Genomic DNA, 27,640 nt, shown 5'->3' on the forward strand with positions numbered 1-27,640 from the left:
ACCATCTACTGCATCTTGCCTATGCTGTTCTGTACCATCACTCATTCATATATTTCTATGTACATATTCTTCATCCCTTTATACTTTGTGTGTGTATAAGGTAGTTGTGAAATGTTTAGGTTAGATTACTCGTTGGTTATTACTGCATTGTCGGAACTAGAAGCACAAAAATTTTGACTTGGAGAAAACTGGAAAAAAAACTGTGTGACTTGAAAAAATGCTAAACATATTGATTTTTTAAAGAGCCGTTTGGGAGCCAAAAGAACCGTCTCTTTTTGGTGAGCTGAGCCGAACGAGCAGGCTCACTGAAAAGAGCCAGAATGCCCATCACTAAAGGAGACGGGAACGGTTCAGGTTAAACACATTTTACATCACCCACATTGGGAACCGCACACTGCAGCCAGGGGCTTCTCACTCTACGCCCCCTGGTGTAGGGGGGGAAGGGCCGGGACTTCATTCAACCAATCAAAATAAGTTGCGTGAATCCAAGGGATCTAACATCAAATTAATTGGCTACATAACGTGCTTCAAAAGTAGCATTACCTCAGCTTCTGAATTGCCAAGTCATTAGGGGAAAGCACTCAAAATACATTTTAAAAAGGAAAACAGTTTGTTTAGAATACCACATGCCCAACGATTACAGACACAGACAGTGGCCGGCCTTTATTCTCCATCACACAATAAGTGGTGCACAGGTCAATAAAATTAACTTACTTTACATACGCAGAAATTGATGAACACAATTTGGGTTCTATCGACACAAAATCAATTTACAGATGAGACACATTGCCCACATAATACATACTGATGTTGTATGATGATCAGTTACAATACATGTACAAACACATTGGTGAAAGAGTGAGAAAATGAGGGCTCAAAGAGCAGAAAAATGTACAAACTCATACTACTCAACGATGCACCAAAAAAAAGAGCCTATTAGTTTCCTCAAAAGCAAACAAAGAAAAGCTCCATAATCATACAAATAAAATACACTACACATCATCAGTTCAACAGTGTTGAATAATACTGTTCATCTTTAAAAAGACTTCGTCTAAAATCTACTGACTGGAGGCAACGGAGGAAAAAACCAAGGCACTATTTAACAAACCTAACCACCAATTAGCATCATGTATTGGCCTTCACTAAACACAGGACGGAAACCAATTGTACAGAGTTGACCTCAGCCATTTTTTAGAATATTTAAATAAGAAAGAGAGGCCATTTCCAAAAAACATTTAGGTTAGGCTACGAGATATGATCATATGTGGGTCTGCTCAGATCCTGTCATCCCATTGGCTCTGTACTGAGGCTGGCAGTGTGGTTCCTGCAGGGCCCCTGTAGAAGAAGACCCAAGACCACGGCAGCTCTGCTGCCAGGAGAGAGAAGAACCTTCCAATACAATTAGAATGAATAGATGCCTGTAGTAATAATGACATTTCTATGGAACCATCAGGCTCAGAGGCCCAGCCCTCACGAGGTCCTGAAGAACAGATGTCTGCAGGGTCTTCAGTCTCAGAACAGCAGTGATATCACACAGGCTATGTGGAACCATGTGCACAGTTTGGAATGAAGCATGCCAATCACATATCGCCCAAATCTTTTTCTGAGCTAGTTAATTCAACTGTGATATTAACCTTGAGTCCTGAGACTATGGCTTTGTAATTTCAAATCAGCGATATTGATCTCCTGACTGAAGGGCGTGGCTGGTAGGCCGAAGCCCAAACAGTGAGGTACGTCAAAGAAAGACAAGGATTTAACAGTTATCGCCAGTAGGAAATGCAAAGAGCTAGAGGAATAAATAAACATCAAGACAAGAGCGAGACAAGACTCCTCCCTGTGCTTTTAGTATTTCAATATGGTTAGTAAGGCTGCCATTTCTACGGGGGGTGCCCATGAAACCTGTGTTGATATGGGGCACGTCCGAAATGGCACACCATTCCCTACCTACTGCCCTACTTTCTACCAAATCCCTATGAGCCCTGGTCAAAAGTAGTGCACTAATGTAGGGATAGTGGTCAGGCTATAAGCAGCAGTTGTCTAAGGGGGATGCGGTCTGACACCACTGGGAGAAGCCCGTTCCCTGTCATGTTGTCAGGCTAAAAGTCTTCACTAGTGTTAAAAAGACATGCAGCAGCATCAAAGTGGAATATACAACCTTGCATAAATACACATCGACAGCAGGACAAATAAAGGGTAGATAATACTGTGCCGGTCAGGAAAACAGTCCTCGACTTCATGAAAATAAAATGAGCTTTTTTTGCTTCTTTTACAGTCCTTTACTGGTTGCATGCAGGTAGGCATCTTTGGTCGATACAGAAGGTGGGGAGATGTGTTCGGAGCAGCCAGTCCACTGGGTCTGGGATGAAGAGGATGTCTTGGGAGGAATGATGACGTCAGGAGGTCGACATGGAGAACACAGGGGATTGGGGTGATCATGATGGCTGACTGGTTTCACCGCTGCAGAGACAGGGGGAGGCAGATGCATAAAAACAAAAAGGACATTTAGTAATAAACCAAAGGACCAGAACAAACTGAAAAAGGACACAGTCACCGATCCAAACAGCAAAACACAACAAATGATTAAGACAACAGGTATGAAGAGGTTGGCAATTGACAATAGGTTTCTGGGGCTATGTGGTGCTATTAGTACAAAACCTATGCTGAGGCTGGGTGTATTGCATTATGCTAGTTTACTTTCTCTAATCTGGGCAAAATTCTTCAGCACTGCTGAAGGTGTGCAACGGTAGTTGGTTAATGGTTACGACTATTTGAGACTAGAGAAAACTCATGTTGACGAAACGTCAAAGTGTCATTGGTTGCATGAGCGTGATTCACTGGGCTGTGACCTACGACACCTGGCTGGTTGTGGATCACTGGTGCCTCTAGAACCGGGCCTACTCAAACTACTCTGTGATTCTTCAGTGTTTCTATGACCTGGGGCCTGTCTGGTCTTTCTACCAGCTCTACTGGTCTGACTAGGGGGAGAGAGGGGAGCTGCTGTAAGGCACCTTGAGTTTGGAGCAGAATTTGAACGGGAAGAGCTTGTGGATGTCATCTCTGAAGAACTTGATTTGTAAACAACGTTGTGTTGTTTTCTACGAACAGAAACCTCCAAGGTTGGCTTTAACACTGGCTTAACAGTGCCCTGTTGGTCCAATATGTTGACAGAAGGGACACAGCAAGACCTGGAAGAGGCCAGATTCTCTATCGATCTGGAATTGAAAGACTTTACTCTGGGGGCAGAGGACGAGGAGCACAAAGTACGATTGGAGAAAAAGGTGCCTTCACGATTAGGGCCTAAAGCCCCTCTGGCACCACTTACAAAAGCACGGCCAAAGACGGCACTATCCAGGGAGCTGGACGACCCTCTACGGGAGTCAGACTGGGTGTCATCCTGTTCCTCCCAAAGACTCAGCCCTGCTCGGAACACATCAGTGACACTACGACTTCTAATGAACGTGGCATCCCTGGGGAGCTTGGCTGCTCTGCGTGGTCGGGGAGCGGTACAAGAGGAAGAGGTATGTAGGGGAGGAAGAGGGTCAGGATGGAAGGAGGTAGTGGTGGAGGAAGACCGGGTTCTTACAGGGCTAGTGTGGATGCTGCGGGTGAGGGCTCGGAGGTGATGGGTGGCGGTGCTGGGCACGTTGTTGGTGAGCACCGGGCTGGAGCGGGGGCTGTTGCGGCGGGGGCTCCGGCCCGTCTTGGTGCCTAGCTCCTTAGCCCTGGTGCGGCGGGGGCTGCTGCCGAGGCCGTGCGGGGACAGAGGGGCCTCCAGGTCCTCCAGGCGCTGGGTCAGGGCCAGCTTCTGCTGGATGGCCATGCGGAGCAGGGAGTTCAGGGTCTTCTTCTCATCCTCCGCCACCGCTAGCTGCCTCTGCATCTCGTCCAGCTGGGTGACATACTGGTCACACCTGAAGACACATGCATGTTAGAGCAACACAATCACACATTTAGTAGACACGTTAGACAGTTAAGTATGTTATAGGAACTGTGCAATTAGACAAAACATATCTGAATTATATTTTGTATATCTCAACAGCTATGATGAAAATACAGAGAGAGGAAGATGACAGACACAGAGTACACAAAACATTAAGAACACCTGCTCTCCCATGACGCTGACCAGGTGATTCCAGTTGAAAGCTGTGACCCCTTACGGATGTCACGTGTTAAACCCACTTCAAATCAGTGTAGATGAAGGGGAGGTGACGGGTTAAAGAAGGATTCAGGTTAAAGAAGGATTTTTAAGCCCTTGAGCCATGGGTTTTTCGTGTGCCATTTAGAGGGTGAACGGGCAAGACAAATGATTTAAAGTGCCTTTGAACGGGGTATGGTAGTAGGTGCCAGGCGCACCAGTTTGAGTGTGTCAAGAACTGAAACGCTACTGGGGTTTTCATGCTCAATAGTTTCCCCGTGTGAATCAAGAACGGTCTCCCACCCAAAGGAAATCCAGCCAACTTGACAACTGTGGGACGCTTTGTCGTCAACATGGGCCAGCATCCCTGTGGAATGCTTTTGATACCTCAGTCAATGCTCCAACGAATTGAGACTGTTCTGAGGGAAAGGGGGGGTGCAACTCAATATTAGGAAGGTGATGAGAAGACCGACAGTAAGCTCACATGAGACAAACCCAAGAGAAAGAGAGAAAGCCAAGAAAATACACAAAAAAAAGCTGTTTAGTTTCCGAATTCATTGAATAAGTGTTACAATTTCTGAGTGAGGTCAACATGACACTGTGGGGAAGTTGCTCTAAATGTCCACTTGGTGGCACCATTACACAAAGTTCACCAAGTCATTTCAAGAGGGTCTGTGCTCAATGCAGTCAGTCAGAATCAGACAGGGTCTTTCAAATGCTAGGTGTAATCAAACGTCAGCTCATTTATTGCCCCTAGAGAAGAGACCGAGCTTATTGTAGTGTCCATGCCCCAATGAATTGAGGCTGTTCTGAGGGCAAAAGGGGGTGCAACTCAATATTGTATGTTTTGTACACTCAGAGTATTATGCAATTCTATGATTAAGCACATAAAAATGTCAAGTGCACACACACACACACACACACACACACACACAGGAGGTCCCGTACTGGGAAGAAATTAAATCTACTTGTACCCCAGCTAAACACCCACCCCTACTTAGGCCAAACCTTAGAAATACAGACACCGTAGTCCCAAACAGTGTAGAGAACATCAAGACACAAAAAACAAATCCCTTTGTCCTGCCACGCACTAATTAAGGATATACATGCCAACACTCAAATACTGTATCTGCCTACCAACACACAGAGCACCGCAAGTGAGTCAGGGGCATAGCCTGCATGGGGAGGGAGAAGGATCCCTACACAGAGGGGTGGGGAGGGAGAAGGGAACATTGCGTGGAGTGGCTGTCCCTGTCCCGACACAGGTCGGTCCAGGGCAGTGCATGTGCGTGCTAATCTGCACGTGAGAAGATGGATTGTTGCGGACTGCAGAGTGGTAAAAGGCCTCTAATCTGATTAGACGACACAGTAGTGACAATGTCTAGTACACGTCCCAAAATGGCAGCCCATTCCCTATTTAGTGCGCTCCTTTAAACCAACGCCCATAGGGCTCTGGTTAAAACATAGTGCAGCATAAAGGGATAGGGCTCCATTTGGGACGTAGCCAAACTTTAGTCTACCGTGTCATGACACGTCGGACTGTCTCATCTAAACAAGAGCCACAGGAGCACAGACACTAAGCATGACGATTAACTTTAGCTGATTTAAGCTGGAGAACAATTAGTTCCACTGGAGGGAGCCTGTCCACTGCTAGGTCTACATCTGATCACAGCAGCAGCGGCAGGATAGTCAGGATGTGCAGGCCGAGTGGAAACGAGGCCTAGAACCGTAATGCAAAACAAGGCCGACCACAGGACTTTGGACAAATGTCACGCAATATGTACATTTTTGATTGTAGCGTAACACTAATTGATGCAGAAAGTATAAATACTTTTTCCTGTGTTTTCCTCAGAGATTTAAAATGGAGCATATCCACTTGCAAGGCTGAATTCTGTTTCAGAAAGAAATTAAAACAGTGCTTCTCCAACTCAGGTCTCTAGATTGATGTTATTCTCTGTGATTGTGAATATATACTCAAAAATATGAACACAGCAACTTCAATGATTTTACTGAGTTATGAGTTACAATAAGGAAATCAGTCAATTAAAATAAAATTAATCAGGCCCTAATCTATGGATTTCAGGCCCACCCACTTGGGACCCAGGCCCAGCCAATCAGAATGAGTTTCCCCCCCCAAAAATGGGCATTATTACAGACCGAAATACTCAGTTTCATTAGCGGTCCAGGTAGCTGGTCTCAAGACAATCCCGCAGGTGAAGGTGGATGTGGAGTTCTTGGGTTGGCGTGGTTACATGTTGACAGTGGAGGCAGCTTATGGTAGAGAAATTAACATGGCATTTTCTGGCAAAAGCTTTGGTGGACATTCCTGCAGTCAGCATGCCAATTGCACGCCCCCTCAAAACATGCGACATCCGTAGCGTTGTGATGTGACACAAAACTGCACATTTTAGAGTGGCCTTCTATTGTCCCCCAGCACAAGGTGCACCTGTGTAATGATCATGCTGTTTAATCAGCCTCTTGATATGCCACACCTGTTAAGTAGATGGATTATCTTGGCAAAGGAGAAATGCTCACTAACAGGGATGTAAACAAATCTGTGCACAAAAAGAGAGAAATAAGCTTTTTGTGCATATGGAACATTTCTGGGATCTTTTATTTCAGCTGATGAAACATGGGACCAACACTTCACATGTAGCGTTTATATTTTTGTTCAGTATGAAAGGAGAGTATATAAAAATGACTGTACCTGCTGGTGAACATGACCCTCAGTGAAGAGAAGGTGGCAGCGTCCTCCTTCAGGGCCTTAAGCTCGTTCCTCAGCTTCACCATGGTCTCAGACACCATGCTCTTCTCCGTCTCGTACTTGGTCTTCAGGTTGCTCAGAGCCAACTCTGCCGTCTGGAATAGAAACATTATGGCTTGTTTGTTTTGTTCCCCAGCTGTAATATCAAGAACAAAAAACACACTTCAAAGTTGACCTCTCATCTGTCAGTGCAACTGAACAAAGAAAACGACCATGATTGTATGGATGGGGCACTGGTCATTTTGGCATTCTATTTAGATGTAGTCGAGTCGTAGTCATTTTAACTAGATAAGTCTGTCAGTTGAATACTGATTTAGTCCATTTGCAGTCAAAATTACAAAAACAGTGGGTCATTTTAGTCAACTATATTCCCTTTCATTTTAGTCGCATCACATTTGCATTGCCTCATTAACCTCTAGTAAACAGAAATCACTGACTGCCATGTGCACAAACGTACATAACCTTGTCCTACCAACATATTGTTCTGCACACCACCCTATTCTCTTCCCAACAGCAGAAATATGACAAACGTATGCAAATCATCTGCCGATGTAAATTCATAATTCAGCCTACAAAGATATTTCACACAAACCAACCGCGCGTAAGAGAGAGAGACAGCGTCGCAGTCACCAGATGGTGCCGCAAAGTATTATGGGTTGCACCTCCGTCACTAAACTTCAATTCCGAATCGAGTCCAAAGTCCCCGTGCTTGAGTCCAAGTCACGAGTCCCTATGGCTGTCGTCCTGGTCCAAGTGCTCCAGTCTGAGTCACGAGTCCCTATGGCTGTAGTCCTGGTCCAAGTGCTCCAGTCTGAGTCACGAGTCCCTATGGCTGTAGTCCTGGTCCAAGTGCTCCAGTCTGAGTCACTAGTCCCTATGGCTGTAGTCCTGGTCCAAGTGCTCCAGTCTGAGTCACGAGTCCCTATGGCTGTAGTCCTGGTCCAAGTGCTCCAGTCTGAGTCACTAGTCCCTATGGCTGTAGTCCTGGTCCAAGTGCTCCAGTCTGAGTCACTAGTCCCTATGGCTGTCGTCCTGGTCCAAGTGCTCCAGTCTGAGTCACTAGTCCCTATGGCTGTAGTCCTGGTCCAAGTGCTCCAGTCTGAGTCACTAGTCCCTATGGCTGTAGTCCTGGTCCAAGTGCTCCAGTCTGAGTCACTAGTCCCTATGGCTGTAGTCCTGGTCCAAGTGCTCCAGTCTGTGTCACGAGTCCCTATGGCTGTCGTCCTGGTCCAAGTGCTCCAGTCCAAGTCACGAGTCCCTATGGCTGTAGTCCTGGTCCAAGTGCTCCAGTCTGAGTCACGAGTCCCTATGGCTGTAGTCCTGGTCCAAGTGCTCCAGTCTGAGTCACTAGTCCCTATGGCTGTAGTCCTGGTCCAAGTGCTCCAGTCTGAGTCACTAGTCCCTATGGCTGTCGTCCTGGTCCAAGTGCTCCAGTCTGAGTCACGAGTCCCTATGGCTGTAGTCCTGGTCCAAGTGCTCCAGTCTGAGTCACGAGTCCCTATGGCTGTAGTCCTGGTCCAAGTGCTCCAGTCTGAGTCACGAGTCCCTATGGCTGTAGTCCTGGTCCAAGTGCTCCAGTCTGAGTCATGTCTTTATGGCTGTCGTCCTGGTCCAAGTGCTCCAGTCCAAGTCACGAGTCCCTATGGCTGTAGTCCTGGTCCAAGTGCTCCAGTCTGAGTCACGAGTCCCTATGGCTGTAGTCCTGGTCCAAGTGCTCCAGTCTGAGTCACGAGTCCCTATGGCTGTAGTCCTGGTCCAAGTGCTCCAGTCTGAGTCACTAGTCCCTATGGCTGTAGTCCTGGTCCAAGTGCTCCAGTCTGAGTCACTAGTCCCTATGGCTGTAGTCCTGGTCCAAGTGCTCCAGTCTGAGTCACGAGTCCCTATGGCTGTCGTCCTGGTCCAAGTGCTCCAGTCTGAGTCACTAGTCCCTATGGCTGTAGTCCTGGTCCAAGTGCTCCAGTCTGAGTCACGAGTCCCTATGGCTGTCGTCCTGGTCCAAGTGCTCCAGTCTGAGTCACGAGTCCCTATGGCTGTCGTCCTGGTCCAAGTGCTCCAGTCTGAGTCACGAGTCCCTATGGCTGTCGTCCTGGTCCAAGTGCTCCAGTCTGAGTCACTAGGTCCACATTAACTCTAAATAAAAGTCATATATCCAGTCAGATTAGTGTAGAATCAAGAGGAATTGAGTCAAATTGTTTGCCATCCTTTTCCCTTTCTTTCTGTGCCACCAAATGTTTGCATATAGGCTACTGGTAATGTCACCAGGGTCACGTTTAGTTGCATAACGTTTTCCAACACTGCAGACAGAAATTCAATGAATCGAACCAACGTTATTCCTTATTCAACATGTCAGAGAGGCATGTTTGTTCTACATAGCCTAATTCTATCTGAATGTTCCAAAACGTTGCGTCCCGCTGAACGCGCCCCAGGTTGTTATCTATAGCTAGCTAATGACGTAACATGACTGAACAAGGTGTAGCCTAAACATATGGTTAAACTGTCCAGTCCGCAAGTAGCCTTGTTTTAGGAACGGCCCGCGATATGCTTTATGAATGTAAAATGCAGGCCTCCCGAGTGGCACAGTGGTCTAAGTCACTGCATCGCAGGGCTAGCTGTGCCACTGGAGATTCTGGTTCGAGTCCAGTCTCAGTCGCAGCCGGCCGCGACGGGAGACCCATGGGTTGGCACACATTTGGCCCAGCGTTGTCAGGGTTTGTCCTTGTCCCATCGCGCATTAGCGACTCCTGTGGCGGGCAGGGCGCAGTACACGCTGACAAGGTTGCCAAGTGCATGGTGTTTCCTCCGACACATTGGTGCGGCTGGCTTCCGGGTTAGGTGGGCATTGTGTCAAGAAGCAGTTGGGTTGTGTTTCGGGGACACACGGCTCTCGACCTTTACCTCTCCCAAGTTGTGCCGGTATTACGGGTTCTATCTTTTGAACGGTAAGGGTTAGAATCAATCTGTTTTCCTGAGGCTTGGCTACAGAACCTGGCTATGAAATGCAGTGGGGAAAGTGGGAGGGCTGAGCGAGACTACAAATTACAAGACTGTTTTTCTCTCCCTTGAGCATAGAAAAGCAGGCAGTCTTCACATTTTTTTATAGTCTTACTCTAAAATGGATTAAATAATTTTTCCTCCTCAATCGACACACAATAGCCCCTTATGACAAAGCAAAAACAGGTTGAATTTTTTGCAAGTGTAATTCAAATAAAAAACAGAAATGCCTTATTTACATAAGTATTCAGACCCTTTGCTATGAAACTCAAAATGTAGCTCCAGTGCATCCTGTTTTCATTGACCATCCTTGAGATGTTTCTACAACTTGATTGGAGTCCACCTGTGGTAAATTCAACTGATTGGACATGATTTGGAAAGGCACACACCTGTATATATAAGGTCCCACAGTTGACAGAGAATGTCAGAGCAAAAATCAAACCATGAGGTCAAAGGAATTGTCCGTAGAGCTCTGGAGACAGGATTGTGGCGAGGCAGATCTGGGGAAGGGTACCAAAACATTTCTGCAGCATTGAAGGTCCAAGAACACAGTGGCCTCCATCATTCTTAAAATGGAAGAAGTTTGGAACCACCAAGACTCTTCCTAGAGCTGGCCAGACGGAAGCCACTCCTCAGTAAAAGGTACATGACAGCCCACTTGGAGTTAAATTTGAAGGCACTTAAAGGACTCTCAGACCATGAGAAACAAGATTCTCTGGGTCGGACTCTCTGCAGCATCATGCTGTGGGGATGTTTTTCAGAGGCAGGGACTGGGAGAATAGTCAGGATCGAGGGAAAGATGAACGGAGGAAAGTACATAGAGATCCTTGCTGAAAACCTGCTCCAGAGCGCTCAGGAACTCAGACTGGGGCGAAGGTTCACCTTCCAACAGGACGACGACCCTAAGCACACAGCCAAGACAATGCAGAAATGGCTTCGGGACATGTCTCTGAATGTCCTTGAGTGGCCCAGACAGAGCCTGGACTTGAACATGATCGAACATCTCTGGAGAGACCTGAAAATAGCTGTGCAGCGAAGCTCCCCATCCAGACAGAGCTTGAGAGGATCTACAGAGAAGAATGGGAGAAACTTCCCAAATACAGGTGTGCTAAGCTTGTAGCGTCATACCAAAGAAGACTTGAGGCTGTAATCGCTGCCAAAGGTGCTTCAACAAAGTACTGAGTAAAGGGTCTGAATACTTATGTAAATGTAATATTTCCATTCTTTATTTTTAACATATTTGCAAAATAATCTAAACTACAGTTTTTGAAAAAGTCAAGGGGTATGAATACTTTCCAAATACACTGTAGCGATACTTGTTTTACTATTAAACTCAATACACTAGGCACAAATGTCAAATGTCTAGTTTCGATTTGGTTGTCAATGGGAATTCAACAAGATATCAACCAAGAATTTCACTGAGTCATTGGATTTAGGTTAAATGTTGGGAGAAATACTAAATTCCCTTACGTTGATTACTTTCTTTTTATCCCTATCAGTTTTCCACATTGATTCAACGTCATCACATTGCATAGTTTGGTTGAAATGACGTGGAAACACTGGTTCAACCAGGTTTTGCCCAGTGAGAATGCTGGGATTGTTTTTTAACCAGGTAAAGGGTAGCTAACTAGAAGGCAGACTAGTTAGCTACGGGGAAGCAAGAGAGTCGTCTGCGATGTGTAAAATCAGAGGCGGAGCCTGTCCGTCTGTCTGTAGCTCACCAGCTGATGTAGACTGGCGTGGGCTGTGCATCGGTGCTGCTCATATTAATTGTGCTCATCATTGGAATGTTCTCAATCTCTCCAAAAACTCTTGTCCTGTCCACTTAGTACTCAGATAATTTGGTCTAGTCTCATTTTAGTCAACTGAAATGAAAAATAATTTTATTTTTTTCTGGTTCTATTTAGCCAGTTATAGTCTTGTCAATTGCCCACTATTTTTATTGACAAAATTAACACAGATGGGACATATTTGTAGCGATGAAAATATCAACCCTTTAATTAAAAGGAAGCAAGAACTACAGCATCGACCCTGTCAAAACTTTTCTAGCAGTGTGCCACTGTGGGGAACAAAGAAAGCTTAAGCAGAAGTGAAATCATATTAAGTTAATAAATATTATAGTTCTGTCTACATTTCTCACAGCAGAAAAGGAGAGAGCCAGACATCTGAATTCAGTGGCTAACCCATGACAGAGAAGCTACCCTAATCGAGCAAAGATTAGCCTTACAGTGTGTGTGTGTGTGTGTGTGTGAGAGCGAGAGACAGAGCGAGACAGAGCGAGAGACAGAGAGGCTACCCTAATCGAGCAAAAGTTAGCCTTACAGTGTGTGTTTGCGTGTGCGTGAGAGAGCGAGAGCGAGACAGAGAGCGAGACTGAGACAGCGAGAGACCGAGACAGCGAGTGAGAGCGAGGAGCGGTTTACAGCAGAATCAGGTCAGCCATGTCAGGATGCATACAGAGTAGAGGGGAGAAAGGAGCAGTGTACTGGAAGATCTCTGAGGAAAACATCATCCTTCTCCAACTACAGCTCTCCATCTCTACACTCAGACCATCCAATGACGTCTAGCCTACCCCTTCCCCCTCTTCTTAGGGAATATCATTTCAGCTGTTCATGGAAGAAATAAATATTGATCTAAAAAAAAAAAAGATTAAAGAGTGAATTGAACAGAGAGGAACGTGCCCTGCAGGCAGACTGGTGGATCTAGCAGTCAGAAGGGGTTTATTGACAGAAAGCTGGAGCAAAACTTTACTGTTGTTGCTATGGGTCAGATACCCAAGGAAATAGAACAGGATGAAAACCTTCACAGCAAGCAAAACAATTGAGAAAGACCAGGGGAAGTCCTGTTAAATGTGCAGTTGTTATCAAGTTAGAATGTTCTCTACAGACTTTGCTCTGAGGATTACAGGTCAGAGTGTGAATGAGAGTCATTCAGCCAGACAAACCCTGAATGGAAGAATAGATCCGCCAGGGAATTAAACTTATTTTCAACACTAAAAGAGACACCACTCATTGATGACCGATTTCAAGATCAATAGTGATTTACGGTGACCTTTCGGAATCTGACTGGTTGTGTGTGTCCTGTGTGTGTTCAACTTGGCGTGCCCATTGAGTGATTTGTCTGCAGTGCTGTCTGTACCTGTTTGTTGGCTTTGAGGACCGTCCTCAGAGTGGCGATCTGCTCTCTCTTGGTGCTGAGTAGAGACTTGAGCTTCAGCACCTCCTCCATGAGGGCCTCGCTTTCCAGCTCCCCTCCGCAGCTGATCCCTCCCGAATAGGGCAATGTGCCCCTCTGGCGACACAAATCCACCGCCACCTGGGGCAGGCAGTTCACAAACCATGAGTGATTGTTCTAGTATCGTTATTAGCTATTACATTCAGTTTCACTAAAGCAATGGACCACTCAGCACAACATGTGTTAGAATTGGTCATCAACCCAAAACAAAGCAAGGATTCCAAAATGATCCTCATAAAGGAAGACAAATAACCACAAATATTATTACATATGTAGTCTTAGTGATCTACAGATATCCGCTTTCCCGATCAATGCCAAGCGCCAGACAAGCTGCTTAAAAGCTTTCGGAGGCCAAATAACACATTCTGTACTGTGGGATCAGAATTCAGCATACTACGACCTTACTGAAGTGGCCATTAAATATGTATGTTGAGTGGAAGACAACATGGCGGCCGCACTCGTACCTGGAGGTGTTTGATCTGGCAGCGGATGACAGCCACCAGGTTGCGGACGTTGGAGGGGTCCCTGAAGTCCATGGTGGGGGAGCTGGGGCAGACTGGGGCGGGGGAGGAGCAGCGTGGCGTGGGGGAGTTGTCACGGGAATCCTGGGGAGTACCAGGCCTGCTGTCTCCATCCCCTCCGTGCACTGCCTTCGCAAACAACTCATTGGAGCGTCGCTTGTTACGTCCGTGATGGGGATGGTGGTGCAGGTGGTTGGACTTCCCTCCACTCCCCCCTGACTGGCCCCTGGCCCCGTCGCGGTAATAGTCCAGGGTGACGCGTTTGGGCGTGAGGTTGTTGCACACACAGATGTGGTGGTAGAGGTTGGCCAGCTCCTCAGAGAAGGCCAGCAGCTCCTCCTGTGCCACGCTGAGATGACCCTCAGAATCAGTAGCCACTTTCCTTGTCACGCCGATCTCCTTCTCCAGCTCGCTGATGCGCTCCTGGTCCTGCCGGCTGGACTTGATGCACTGGCGGATCTTCTCAGCCAGCTCATGGGCCTCTCCCCTCCACCGCTCCTTCTCCTGCCGGCAGCGCTGCTCCAGGGCCGAGTAACGTTTCCCCGCCTGGGACAGCTCCTCACGCAGCTTCAGCAGCTCCTCGCCGGCCGCCTTCATCCGGGCCTCCAGCACCTCTGTGCTCTTCACGTCCAGCTCATAGTCGTAGTCAACCAACCTGTTCTCCAGGGTCCTGGTGCTCCCGGCCCCCTGGTCTCCCGCTGCCTTCCCCTGGGGCAGGATGTGTTTCTGCAGCTGCACGGCCTCCAGCTGCTGGGTCAGGGAGCCCACCTTGTCTTCCTGCTCACTGAAGGCCTGCTGGGACAGCTCCAACTGCCTCTGGAGGTCCTGGACCGTGTTAGCCAGACCAGTCTTATCCCTCTCAGCCTGGGGAAAGAGACATGGAAAAACAGAAAATAAGACAAAAACATCTTTGCTTGAAAGAGGCCTTATAGCTACAGTACCAGTCAAAGGTTTGGACACACCTACTCAATTCAATTTACTATTGTCTACATTGTAGAATAATAGTGAAGACTCAAAACTATGAATTAACACATATGGAATCATGTAGTAACTAAAAAAAGTGTTTAACAAATCAGAAAATATTTTATATTTGAGAATCTTCAAGGTAGCCACTGATGGACATTTTCTACATTTTTCTTATTTTACTTATGATCTATTTATGTGCTGTTCTATAAACCAATTTCTGTGTTCACGCAAGTGGCTAACTGAACAAATCCTCACTATGAGTAGCTGCAAATTGGCAGTACACCCTATTTGGTAAAATATCAAGTACATACTATGGCAAGAACAGCTCAAATAAACAAAGACAAACGACAGTCCATCATTACTTTAAGACATGAAGGTCAGTCAATCCGGAAAAAATTAAATTACTTTTAAAGTTTCTTCAAGTGCAATCTCAAAAACCATCAAGCGCTATGATGAAACTGGCTCTCATGAGGACCACCACAGGAAAGGAAGACCCAGAGTCACCTCTGCCGCAGAGGATAAGTTCATTAGAGTTAACTGAACCTCAGATTGCAGCCCAAATAAATGTTTTTAAAAAAAAGTAACAGCCACATCTCAACATCAACTGTTCAGAAGAGACTGCGTGAATAAGGCCTTCGTGGTCAAATTGGTGCAAAGAAACCACTACGAAAAGGACACCAATAAGAGGAGATTTTCTTAGGCCAAGAAACACGAGCAATGGACATTAGACTGTTGGAAATGTTTGATTTTTGGTTCCAACTGCCGTGTCTTTGTGAGACGCAGAGTAGGTGAACGGATGATCTCCGCATGTGTGGTTCCCATCGTAAAGCATGGAGGTGTGATGGTGTGGGGGTGCTTTGCTGGTAACCCTGTCAGTGATTTATTTAGAGGCACACTTAACCAGCATGGCTGCATGGCTACCACAGCATTCTGCAGCGATACTCCATCCCATCTGGGTTTGCACTTAGTGGGACTATAATTGTTTTTTTTTTACCAGGACAATTATCCACAGCACACCTCCAATCTGTGTTAGGGTTATTTGACCAAGGAGAATGATGGTGCTGCATCAGATGACCTGGCCTCCACAATCACGTGATCTCAATTAAATTGAAATGGTTTGGGATGAGTTGGACCACAGAGTGAAGGAAAAGCAGCCAACATGTGCTCATCATATGCGCGTACATGCGCGTACTCCTTCAAGACTGTTGGAAAATTATTCCTCATGAAACTGGTTGAGAGAATGCCAAGAGTGTACAAAGCTGTCAAGGCAAAGGGTGGCTACTTTGAAGAATCTAAAATATATTTTGATTTGTTTAACACTTTTTTGGTTACTACATGATTCCATATGTGTTATTTCATAGTTTGAGGTCGTCACTATTATTCTACAATGTAGAAAATATAGATATTTTTTACTAAAGAATAACCCTTGAATTAGTAGGTGTGTCCAAACCTTTGACTGGTACTGTAAATATAAATGCAATTTTCTATTATCCCTTTTCCAGGGCATTTCAAAGTGCCAATTATGCATCAGATTACTCCAGCAAGCATTTGGGTGGCTGAACTAAACGGCACATTCAATACGCGAGAAATGTCAGTAATACATTTCTCCAGGTTGATCCATCTTTGCTGAGACAAAAGCAGAGGTTCTCTCTGAGACGGTACACACACACACACACACACACACACACACATTTCACCATCCAGTGCCTTCAATCTCACTGCATTATTCATGATGTGGAGAAGCACTCCAGACACACAGCCTCAACATGCTCGTTCAGTAGTCCTGACATCTTCTGGGCCAGGGCGGCAGCATACCTACCCCCGGCTAAGTGCTTTATAAATGATACATTTACACAACTGAAATAGGACAATAAATTATTGGTTGGGACAGAGCATAACTGTGGAGCTAAAAGAAGTGTAGAAAAGTGGTAATTGAATGCGCAATGTGGTGTTTGATAGGCCGTTTCAAACAGTTACTGACAGTACAGTTACACGAAGTGATCCAATGATATCTGTAGCAGGATGTGGTCTATAGCAGGAAGCTTACCTGACTGAAACCTTTACCACTCATATATAGGACATCGCCATGGCAAGAAGTACTGCTGATCAGAGACCTAAATCTAGACATTGACACACGTAACTACTAGTCTACAGACCATCTCTGTTACAATCTTTTTTCATTCCAACAATTACTTACTGAAAGTGAAGACCGATGATTACTTGAAATGAGTTAGTGTCCATAGAGTATGCACCAGTACGTACATGGTTTTGATCCCATTGCATACCTGCATGAGTTGCTGTTTGAGTTTCTGTCCGTCAGAGAGGTGCAACTCGCTGAGCAGGTCAGACACCAGGCCAGGGGCAGGCCTCAGGAACATGTCACTGTTCCTGGGGGTGGAGAAGCGCTGGACGTGCCCATTAGCCTTGGGGTTAGGAGGAGCGCAACCAGACCCCGGGCCGTCGTTGCAACCGCTATCCTTTTCTTGCTCCCGGTCCCCTCCGCTGTCCCCACTGTCATCCAGCTGCATCTCCAGGTGTGTGACCGAGTCGAAGGGGTTGAGGGCTTGGGCCGAGAGCTCCCTCCTCAGGGTGTTCTTCTGCTCCCGCTCCTCCTTGAGGGCCTCCAGGGCCTCGTCCAGTTGACGCTCGGCGATCTCCCTTAGCTGCGCCGCCTCCTCCAGCTGGGCCCGGAGAACGTCGTCTTGCTCCTCCTTGTGGGTGAGCTCCAGCTTCACCGCCTCGAACTCCACCTGCAGATGACAAGACGAGAGAGAGGCCATGTGATTACAGAGACTCAGAGTGTAGGACTGAGTGTTACGGGCAGGGTTGGGGATTACATGTACATTACAACAACAAAAAATGGTAACTGTAATCTGTTACGCGACCAGCAAAGATATTGTAATCAGATTAGAGATACTTTTGAAAATCTTGATTACTTAAAGAGTATTTATTACCTTTAAATTCAGAAAGGATCTTTGCGGAATTTGTTGTTGACAGTTTCTCAATGACATTCAAATCAGCATTGAAAAAAGCAGCAAGTTTAAGTTTGTTCCACCTGAGCGAGTCTGACCACAAATCAGAGACCACTATGATGACACACTAAATACGTTTGATGGATTTTGGGAAAAGAGCAGAAATAGGCTTTTGTAGGCTACAGTCCAAGCTGTCTTCCAATGGTGTGATTGCTGTCGGCATCCAAAGATTATACAACTTAAATAAACGCTTGGAGGTATGGATGACAGCAGTGGTGTAGTCTACGGAGATACAGATATTACTTATTGTTATCTACATAGCACATTGATGTGATTCACACTGCTGCTCTCTCATTTAGCTATTTACGGCTTACGGATTGTTGTTGCTGTGGATGGCTGTTCACAAATCTGTGTATTTGAACCCAATAATGGTTGAATTAAACTAGTTTGAGCTGCCTATCAATCATTGTTTTTGAAACCAGTGGACAGCCAAGTGAACAATGTGCTCTTGTAACAGCTGCACAGTGAGGATCCCAGCCTATAGAATAAAAGAGGGGCTTTTATTGCTCAATTTAATTCAAGCTGATAAAAAAAAGAAACTCCATAGGAACTTGCACATTTTTTTATAGATTTAAAAAGGGTAATCTGTAGTGGCTAAAACTGTTTTTGAACTTACAAATTATATATGAATCGTTTCTTGAAGAATAAGTTATATATGCCTCATGAGCTTAGTTCAAATGTCACACTCCATGAGAACCCAAAATATAAGCTGGCTTTCCTCCAATGTTTATAAACATTGTAAATGTAAACATTGTCAATGTATAGCCTCATAACATGGTTAAAACAATAATGTTGATATCATGGATGGTCATTCCTTCCATCCATAGCTGTCTATTAATCTGAGAGTGGTTACATTTCTCCAGGCCCATCCCTCAGCTTTTTGTTGATGAGTAAGATGAGTTTATGTCACATTTACAGTATGCTTATGCGGGACCAGGATGAGAATCAAATCTGTCCCGATTGTTCGTAGAGACTTCCCACATCAGAGATGCCATTGTATCCCATCTGAGATGACTCCCCAACAATGAGTGTGTGTATCAGACCAACAGGGGAAGGAACTGTCAGCCAAACCCAACACACAAGGCTAGCCCTTATTCATGAACCACTTGGAAAGAATCCTCATCACACACCCTCAGAGTCTAAACCCAGTAGGAGACGAGGAGACTTAAAGGACAGGAAGAATAGAAGCCTACCAAACACAATATAGTGCTGAGCGATTAACAGTTATTTTACCTTTATTTTTAAAAATAAAAATTATATTCTGCTAGTTTATTTCCTGTGAGCTCAAGGTGCACATTGCAGTTTCTATAGAGAGATCAGATCCAGCCTGAACTGTGTGATGTAGTAGGGAGATGTAGTTTCCAACAAGCCAATATTCTACATAATAACCACATTTTATGCACTAAACTAACTACAATGACCATAATCCATTGCACATCTACTTGTCCATTTTGTGTTTCTTTTACGCCTGTTATGAGAGACAATAATGTGCGATCATGAGGGATATAGAGAGCAAGTGTCGCTTCCCAAGGTATCTCTACCTGAAAATACATGATCAAAGTGATTGCTAGTTAATATTCAGTCAAAAGTAGGCCTTATTTACAAAGTACTGATTGTCAGACAGCATGGGTAGCAGCTCTATAGAGATGAAATAATAAAGTAATTAAATACAACAAATGTAATATACACAACTGAAATATTTTATTAAAGTAACTTGAATAAATGGTTAATAAGTGATAAGCATTAATGGGCAGTCACTACCATAATGGGAATGCATTGTTTTATTCTGTATTACAGCATTAAACTCAAATAATCAAAACAAAAAACAATATCTTTTTTTAAATAATCGAACCGACCTAAAAAATGTTTTTAATTTATTTTAAAAACACTAATTACTCAGCACTACCACAGAATGATCTGAAACCCCCCATTAAGAAACTAACACACTCCAGGGCCTCCCGGGTGGCGCAGTGGTCTAAGGCTGTGCCACCAGAGACTCTGGGTTCGAGCCCAGGCTCTGTCGCAGCCGGGAGGTCCAAGGGGGGGGACACATAATTGTCCTAGCATCGTCCGGGTTAGGGAGGGTTTGGCAGGTAGGGATATCCTTGTCTCATCACGCACTAGCGACAACTGTGGCGGGCCGGGCGCAGTGCACGCTGACCAGGTCGCTAGGCGTACGGTGTTTCCTCCGACACATTGGTGCAGCTCTGTGTTTAGCACCAGTGTGGCTTGGATGGGTTGTGTTTCGGAGGACGCGTGGCTCTCGACCTTCGTCTCTCCGAGCTCGTACGGGACTTGTAGCGATGAAACAAGACAGTAAAGACTAACAATTGGATACCTCGAAATTGGGTAAAAAAAAAATATTTTTTAAACGAACACACTCCTAATGTTTTTTATGACGTTGCACATTTCTCAGCGGTTACACAAGGTACTGAGTCAATCGAGGTAGACATTCCATGACCCTTTTGAGAAGAATAGGAGTATTTTGGCCCAACTACTGGCTGTTGTACTGGAGGTGCTGATGGGAAACCAGGGTTGTGTTCAGTAGGGCACACTGTAGCAAAACTTCATGCAATAGAAAACTAAAAGCAGTGTTTTTACTGGACAGGTTCAGATTTTTCCTCCCAGTTTCAAAAATATTCTCCCTACTGAACAAGGCCCTGTTATGTTAACTGAGTATTATTATCAGTGAAGCGAGTGGTTAGAAGGGAGGAGCTCTGACCTGGTTCTCCTTGAGTACAGACACCTGTTTCTGCAGACAGGTGTTCTCCTCCTCCAGCTCACTGTTGTCCTGGAGCTGACGGAGCTCCCGCACCTTATACTCCTTCATCTCATTCCTCATGTGGCCCTTCTCCAGCTCTGAACACTCACACTCCTGGGAAAAAACACACACTCTCAGCATACAGTTGAACTAATAACACAATGTTATGGAAGCACTGCACACTGCTCTTGACACACAAGAGACAAGCAGGAAGTAGAGTGTAAAATGAGCCTATTTAACGGAGACCTACATTTCTCTGTTAGATGGAGAGACGTACACATGCTACTAAATAGTTACATTCTTCCATTTAAGTGAATAGTGGTGTGTAAAGCATTAGGTATGTCAGTGAATGATAGCTATTACTACCTTCTTCAGCTGGGAGGAGAGGCCGGCCTGTCGGTCTATCTCAGCGTGAGCGTTGCCCAGAGCGAGGCGCGCCTGCCGTAACTCGGCCTGCGACTCAGCCATGCTGGTTGCCATGGCAGCCTCCTTGCTGGCAGTCTCCTCCAACAGGCACTCCTCGCGGGTCTCCCCATATGCTGTTGCACGCTTGTGGCAGGTCACAGAGTCTGACAGAGCCTAGTTGCACACACAGACAAAGCAAAAAGAGCGGAATTTACTTGGGCGTCATCCAAATTCTGCCAGAGACCACAGACAGACAAAGACAAAAGAAAAAAGGTGCCATTTATTTGGGTGTCCAGTTGTTCGTGTGACCACCATATGGTGGTATGTAAGGCACATGGGTCATCAGTGGGGTGCACCATGAAAGGCAAGCCAGAAATTAAAACACGGTGCCAAGTGGCACATCTACTTAGACCCAAGACTACAAAGATGTATATCAGTGGCACTGGTAATAGGACTCCACAGACCAGCTGTCGAAACCCGAGCAGTCTTGAATATTAAGTACATCCCATGCATATCTTACGTGCCTACGTGTCATCAGTTGAGAATGTGGTACAAACCAGTTTCATCTGAGACAAGTCAAAGAGGAATACATTCTCTCAAATGACAACTTTGTTCACTTTACCCCACAAATGTAATTTGATAGTTACAACTTCTAAGCAAACAGCCTATACTAATTTAACATCACAACATTATAGGGGTGGTATAGAACCCAAAATCTCTTGAAGTCATGCTGCAATTGGAACTAATTAATATGTCAAATACAGGTATGCCCCATAGCAGCTTTCCTTTCACATGTAACATTGAAGTGAAAAATGTGTGATTAATTTATTTTATTTTTTTAATGTGGTTAGTGAATTAGATTTGGTTGATACTGGGAGTGCAGGTGGAGACAGACTCTCAGAGCACATTACATTACATTTAAGTCATTTAGCAGACGCTCTTATCCAGAGCGACTTACACAGCAGCAATCTCAACAAGACCAACCTAAAACAATTGAGGCTTATTTCAGTTACCTCTACTCATCCTGATAACTGCAAGTCACTCTGGATAAGAACGTCTACTAAATTACACAATTGAACACCAGGTTGTCGGGTTCTCGGTCATGTTGTTGCAGGAGGTAATGTACAAAAAGAAATGTGCACAAGTCATTCAGTTACATAAAATGTGGTATTTCCCCAGAACATGCTATGCATTATATGTACAGTTGGAGTCGGAGGTTTACATACACCTTAGCTAAATACATTTAAACTGAGTTTCACAATTCCTGACATTTAATCCTAGTAAGAAATCCAGGTCTTAGGTCAGTTAGGATGACCACTTCATTTTAGAATGTGAAATGTCAAAATAATAGTAGAGATAATTATTTATTTCAGATTTAATTTCATCACATTCCCACTGGGTCAGAAGTTTACATGCTACCAAATACTAATTGAGTGTATTGCCTATAAAATTGTTTAACTTGGGTCAAACGTTACGGGTAGCCTTCCACAAGCTTCCCACAATAAGTTGGGTGAATTTTGGCCCGTTCCTCCTGACAGAGCTGGTGTAACAGTCAGGTTTGTAGGCCTCCTTGCTCGCACACACTTTTTTTTAGTTCTGCCCACTAATTTCCTATAGGATTGAGGTCAGGACTTTGTGATGGCCACTCCAATACCTTGACTTTGCTGTCCTTAAGCCATTTTGCCACAGCTTTGGAAGTATGCTTGGGGTCATTGGCCATTTGGAAGACCCATTTGTGACCAAGCTTTAACTTCCTGACTGATGTCTTGAGATGTTGCTTTAATATACCCACATCATTTTCCTCCCTCATGATCTCATCCATTTTGTGAAGTGCACCAGTCCCTCCTGCAGCAAAGCACCCCCCCACAACATGATGCTGCCACCCCCGTGCTTCACAGTTTGGATGGTGTTCTTCAACTTGCAAGCCTCCCCCTTTTCCCCCCAAACATAACGATGGTCATTATGGCCAAACAGTTCCATTTTGTTTCATCAGACCAGATGACATTTCTCAAGGATGAACCAGACTTGTGGAGTTCTACAACGACAACAAAAATCTGCGGTCTTGGCTGATTTCTTTTCATTTTTCCCATGATGTCCAGCAAAGAGGCACTGCTGAGTTTGAAGGTAGGCCTTGAAATACATCCACAGATATACCTCCAATTGAATCAAATGATGTCAATTAGCCTATTAGAAGTTTCTAAAGCCATGACACCATTTTTGGAATTTTCCAAGCTGTTAAAGACAGTCAACTTAGAGTATGTAAACTTCTGGAATTGTGATACAGTGAATTATAAGTGAAATAATCTGTCTGTAAACAATTGTTGGAATAATTACTTGTGTCATGCACAAAGTATAGGTCCTAACCGACTTGCCAAAACTATAGTTTGTTAACAAGAAATTTGTGGAGTGGTTGAAAAACTAGTTTTAATGACTCCAACCTAAGTGTATGTAAACTTCGACTTCAACTGTACAGGGTCTGTTAGAAGCTAGGCTAGGGGCCTAGTTGGAATGAGTGGTCAAAAACAATATTACCCAAATGTGAATAAATCCAATTACAATATATTCAGATGTCTTTATATGAATGACACTTAATAACCTTTATACAGTGATAATGTTGTGTGCTTTGACTCTGATAGGGGTGAACATACCAGGGAAAAACACCTAATACCATAATGTTGTCTGCATCAGACAAAGTATCTAAGATGAGCGTTGGAATTATACTGAACAAAAAAATTAAAATACAACCATTTCAACAATTTTACTGCATTAGTTCATATGAGGAAATCAGTCAATTTAAATAAATTCATTAGGCCCTAATGAATGGTTTTCACATGACTGGGAATGCAGACATGCATCTGTTGGTCACAGATACCTTAAAAGAAATGGGCCTCATCTCTACACAGTATTTCTGAGCATTCAAATTGCTTATGCCTGCCCATACCATTTTAAAGTGGTATTTTATTGTCCCCAGCACTGCCATCACGGGGCACTCTGTTCACAAAGTTGACACCAGAAAACCACGTAACGCCATACAGGTGGTCTGCAGTTGTGAGGCCGGTTGGATGTACTTCCAAATTCTCTAAAACAACGTTGGAGCGCCTTATGGTCGAGAAATTAACAAATGATCTGAAAACCGCTCTGGTGGACATTCCTGCAGTAAGAATGCCAATTGCACACTCCCTCAAAACATGAGACATCTGTGGCATTGTGTTGTGTGGCAAAACTGCACATTTTAAAGTGGTATTTTATTGTCCCCAGCACCTGTGTAATGATCATGCTGTTTCATCAGCTTATTGATATGCCACACCTCTCAGGTGGATGGATTATCTTGGCAAATGAGAAATGCTCACTAACAGGGATGTAAACAAATGTGTGCACAACATTTGAGAGAAATAAGCTTTTTGTGCGTATGGAACATTTCTAGTAGAGATAAACAGTAACATACACATCAACATCGTATGACACTACAGAAGCAGAAACTGACCTGTCCTCCTGATCACACAAACTGAATTATTCATATAAACACCAGGCCTCGTTTTGAGTCTTGGGGAACTTTCATGCAACAACATGATAGAGTATCTTTAAGGGACCTATCAAATGTTCAGTAGGCAATGAATAACTCGCTATGCAACACTGGATTAACAGCTACCTAGCAACATTATGATTGTGATGATTTCTTAGATCAGAACAACTTTGCTAAAAGCTTGTGTACTAACAGCAAGCCCGTTGTTTGGCGAATCCCAGATTGGTTAATAGATAGACATGTGTGACTGGCACTTGTTCACACGGAAGTACTTAGTGTTAGACAAAGCCATAAGAAACATATGAACGAGGTCTCAACTCAACCACAGACAATGTCAGCACCATGCACACATAGTAGTTGCTGTACGTGTGCAAGTAAGGTTTATATTAGCTATATTGAACATTTATTTTAATGGACCGATTATAGTGTTTCTGCTTTTTAGAAAAATGACTGAGATTCTGCTGACCTCTTTTAGCTGCTGCAGCTCATGTTTGAGAGTCTCGTGCTCCTCCTCCAGCTGGGTGTGCTTCTTCTTCAGTTCGGCGCTCTCCTCTAGCACCACCAGGCCATACCGAGCCGCCTGCAGTTTCTCCTCGTTGGCCTCCTGGAGCTCCAAATTCAGCCTCATCACCTCCACTCTCAGGTCACCGCCACACAGCTCCATCTCCTCATCTCCCTCAGCCTCCGTTGGGCCTGACTCCTCTACCTCCAGCATCCTGTCCTCCTCCTGACTGCTGTCTCCCAATGCACCACAAGGACACCTGCTTCTTCCTTCAATCCTCCTGCCTCATTACTGCTCACTGTGGGAGTGGAGGAAGGAAACACACCGCCCAGGGGCATTTAGGGATCATCATACTGTTCATTGCCACAAATAGTAACCAATGATTTTACAGTTGAAAGTGCAACTAACCCGAGGTAAAACTATGATTTAATTTGACTCCAAGAGTTGCTGACAGCTGACAACTAGCTAAAATGAAGAGAATACATTTGGCAGCCCAGTCAGTCATCAAGAGTCAGATTAGGTGGTTAGATGAGTTTAACCAGTCCCTGTGTCACTTTCTTGTGATCTTTGTTGTCAGGGTAAAGGCCCATGAGTGCAAAGAAAAAAAGCAACTACATTTGTAAATTATGTTACAGCATTTGTTTACATGCTCAGTGTTTAGCCTAACATTATCCCACTCGAGCAAGAAACTAGCTATCATGTTTTACATTTCATTTTTAAATGTAACCGTTATTTTAATTAGGCAAGTCAGTTAATTAAGAACAAATTCTTATTTACAATGACGGCCTACTCATCGTAATTTATACACTTAGAAATCTGCATATCTCTCGGGATATTGTTGCAACATCTAACGTTAGATAACTTTTACAGTTGTTGTAACGTAGACTGGCTGTCAAATTAATTTCATGTCTGTCCAATGAATTAACGTTACCTACAATTCCCAGACACTAACGTTAGCTAACTCATTGGCTGGCTAGATGTCATTCAATCAACGTTAGATAGGCTAACTTGCCAATCATGTTCTAAGCTAGTTAGGAGTCGTTATCTAACTACGATTAGTAAACTAGTTAGTTCAAAATGTATGAACTATGGGTATGTTAGCAGAGTTGAGTCTACCCAACACGAAGATTATCAACTAGCTAACGGTTAACTACTTTAGCAAGCGAGCTAAAACGTTCACATTGTCTTGGTTATCCCTAGCTAGCTAGTTGACTTAGGTAGCTAACGTTAGTTGTCAGAACTGTCAAAACAAAGACTCCTACTATAGCTAGTTAGCCATCTGTGGTCAGACTAACTAGTTTGTTAGTCAAATTGGCGTTAGCTATTTAACGATAGATAGCCGCAAGAGCTAAAACAAGTCAAGTGCATCGCTAGATTGCTAAATCACTCACCTCCAATATCGATGCACTTGTGTTGCCAAAAGTCAACGTTATTTCATAGTCGTATATCGAAATCAAGCTAACCGGCAGGGTTCAGAGAATTTGACACTTCCCAGTCTGCGTGGACTAGCTAGCTCATCGTTAGCTACCCACCCAGGTTTCCCGACCAATGTGCGCCTCTTTGGCTTGAGCACGTTGAAAGTCACTGCGCACGGAAGCAACGGGAGTAGACATTAGGGACAGAGCGGTGAAAGACTGCCCCCTACGTCGAGGATCACAACGTTTGGAAGGTGGAATTAGATAGCTACCGTGCACCCGATTTGAGATTTGTTTTGTTTTGTTTTACTTTGAGCAAAAATATTTTCAAAATGTCAAATAAAAGTCCAAAATAAACGAGAAGGATATAATTGCAGACTGCAATTAGGGGCGTTTTCACGTGTATGGTTTCTTGGTATCAAGTTTTTTTCTTCCATGCATATATACGTATTTACGGTTTAGTTCCTTGTTATCCAATCCGCACGTTTTTGCAGGCTGCATTTTCAATTACACATGTTGTAATCCAAAATGTAAAAAAACGTGAAAAGTTTGTCAAGAGTGCTGTAAAACCATGATTAAAGATTGTCACTTTGAACATTAATAACATACGGTCTCAAAGCTGGAATTAAAAAGGCTGTTGTCAAGCTAAACATGTTTGGCATGCCAATGAATGATAAGGAGTTGTCAGGCATTATAGTAAAAACAGACTGGCACTCAGGCTAGTTTGATAATCTAACAAACTATTGTAATGACCTGACTAGATCATAAATGAACAATTGTCCAGACAGAGGCTTGAGTTTGCGAATTGACGGTTTATTAAACCAACTTTACACAGGCTACTGTTTGGGCCGTAGCACACGCCAAATAGATGACAGATAACCCACAAACCAATCGTGACCTTCTCTTGTGAAGCCCAGACGTAAGAGAGAGAGAACAAAGGCTGAACCTGGTCTTAACTTCCAATGCTCCACCCCCCTGCCCAACCCCCCTCCACGCCACTCCGCCAACCACCAGGATGCCCGGCATCAGAACATTCCAGGCATTCCCGTGATTGGCAGATAGCAGGTTGATTGACATGTCGGACCCCGCGAACACCGGGTACTGGTCAGTACAACACAACCACCTCCTAGCCTAACACATAACACACAGCTAGCTGTCTGTGCGAGTCGCTACACTATTATCATAAATGTGCGATTGTACAATACACGTGAAATCACTTCTCTACTTCAATTTGAACTCTTGCAATTTAACATTAGCTACTGTATCTGTCATTCTGTGTTTTGTCTGTGAAAGGAGACCTGCTGTTGTTGAAGTTTATAACTCGTATTGAAGGTTATAACTCCAATTTCAGCTTCAGTCGTGGACGCAGCGGTTGGGATCATTCATTACTT

At 44.5% G+C, this 27,640-nt stretch overlaps 1 protein-coding gene across 2 annotated transcripts; it reads right to left on the minus strand.

Annotated features, from left to right (window-relative positions):
* Nucleotides 1–642: 642 nt before the first annotated feature.
* Nucleotides 643–26,491, minus strand: LOC118359875 (protein bicaudal D homolog 2-like). Of its 2 annotated transcripts, none has more exons than XM_035738744.2 (10): nucleotides 26,367–26,491; nucleotides 24,799–25,132; nucleotides 20,771–20,983; nucleotides 20,366–20,518; nucleotides 16,897–17,361; nucleotides 13,589–14,509; nucleotides 13,029–13,205; nucleotides 6,843–6,994; nucleotides 3,584–3,911; nucleotides 643–2,457 (listed from the first exon to the last, which is right to left on the minus strand). In XM_035738744.2, the coding sequence occupies exons 2-10, from the start codon at nucleotides 25,045–25,047 to the stop codon at nucleotides 2,452–2,454; spliced, it is 2,664 nt and encodes an 887-aa protein (XP_035594637.2). In that variant the 5' UTR covers nucleotides 25,048–25,132; nucleotides 26,367–26,491; the 3' UTR covers nucleotides 643–2,451. The 2 variants fall into 2 exon arrangements, with proteins under 2 accessions (XP_035594637.2, XP_035594636.2); XM_035738743.2 differs by having other exon boundaries at nucleotides 26,226–26,389.
* Between the last annotated feature and the right edge of the window lie 1,149 nt (nucleotides 26,492–27,640).

Source organism: Oncorhynchus keta, chromosome 27 (assembly GCF_023373465.1).
Source record: "Oncorhynchus keta strain PuntledgeMale-10-30-2019 chromosome 27, Oket_V2, whole genome shotgun sequence".
NCBI classification, from domain to species: Eukaryota; Metazoa; Chordata; class Actinopteri; order Salmoniformes; family Salmonidae; genus Oncorhynchus; species Oncorhynchus keta.

Excerpts from the sequence above, each read along its gene's own strand:
- LOC118359875 (XM_035738744.2), bottom strand. The coding sequence starts at position 25,047 with ATGCTGGAGGTAGAGGAGTCAGGCCCAACGGAGGCTGAGGGAGATGAG. Across the intron at positions 17,362-20,365 it reads CTGTACTCAAGGAGAACCAG|GTGGAGTTCGAGGCGGTGAA; the intron begins GTCAGAGCTCCT and ends TGTCATCTGCAG. Across the intron at positions 13,206-13,588 it reads GCCAGATCAAACACCTCCAG|GTGGCGGTGGATTTGTGTCG; the intron begins GTACGAGTGCGG and ends TGCCTGCCCCAG.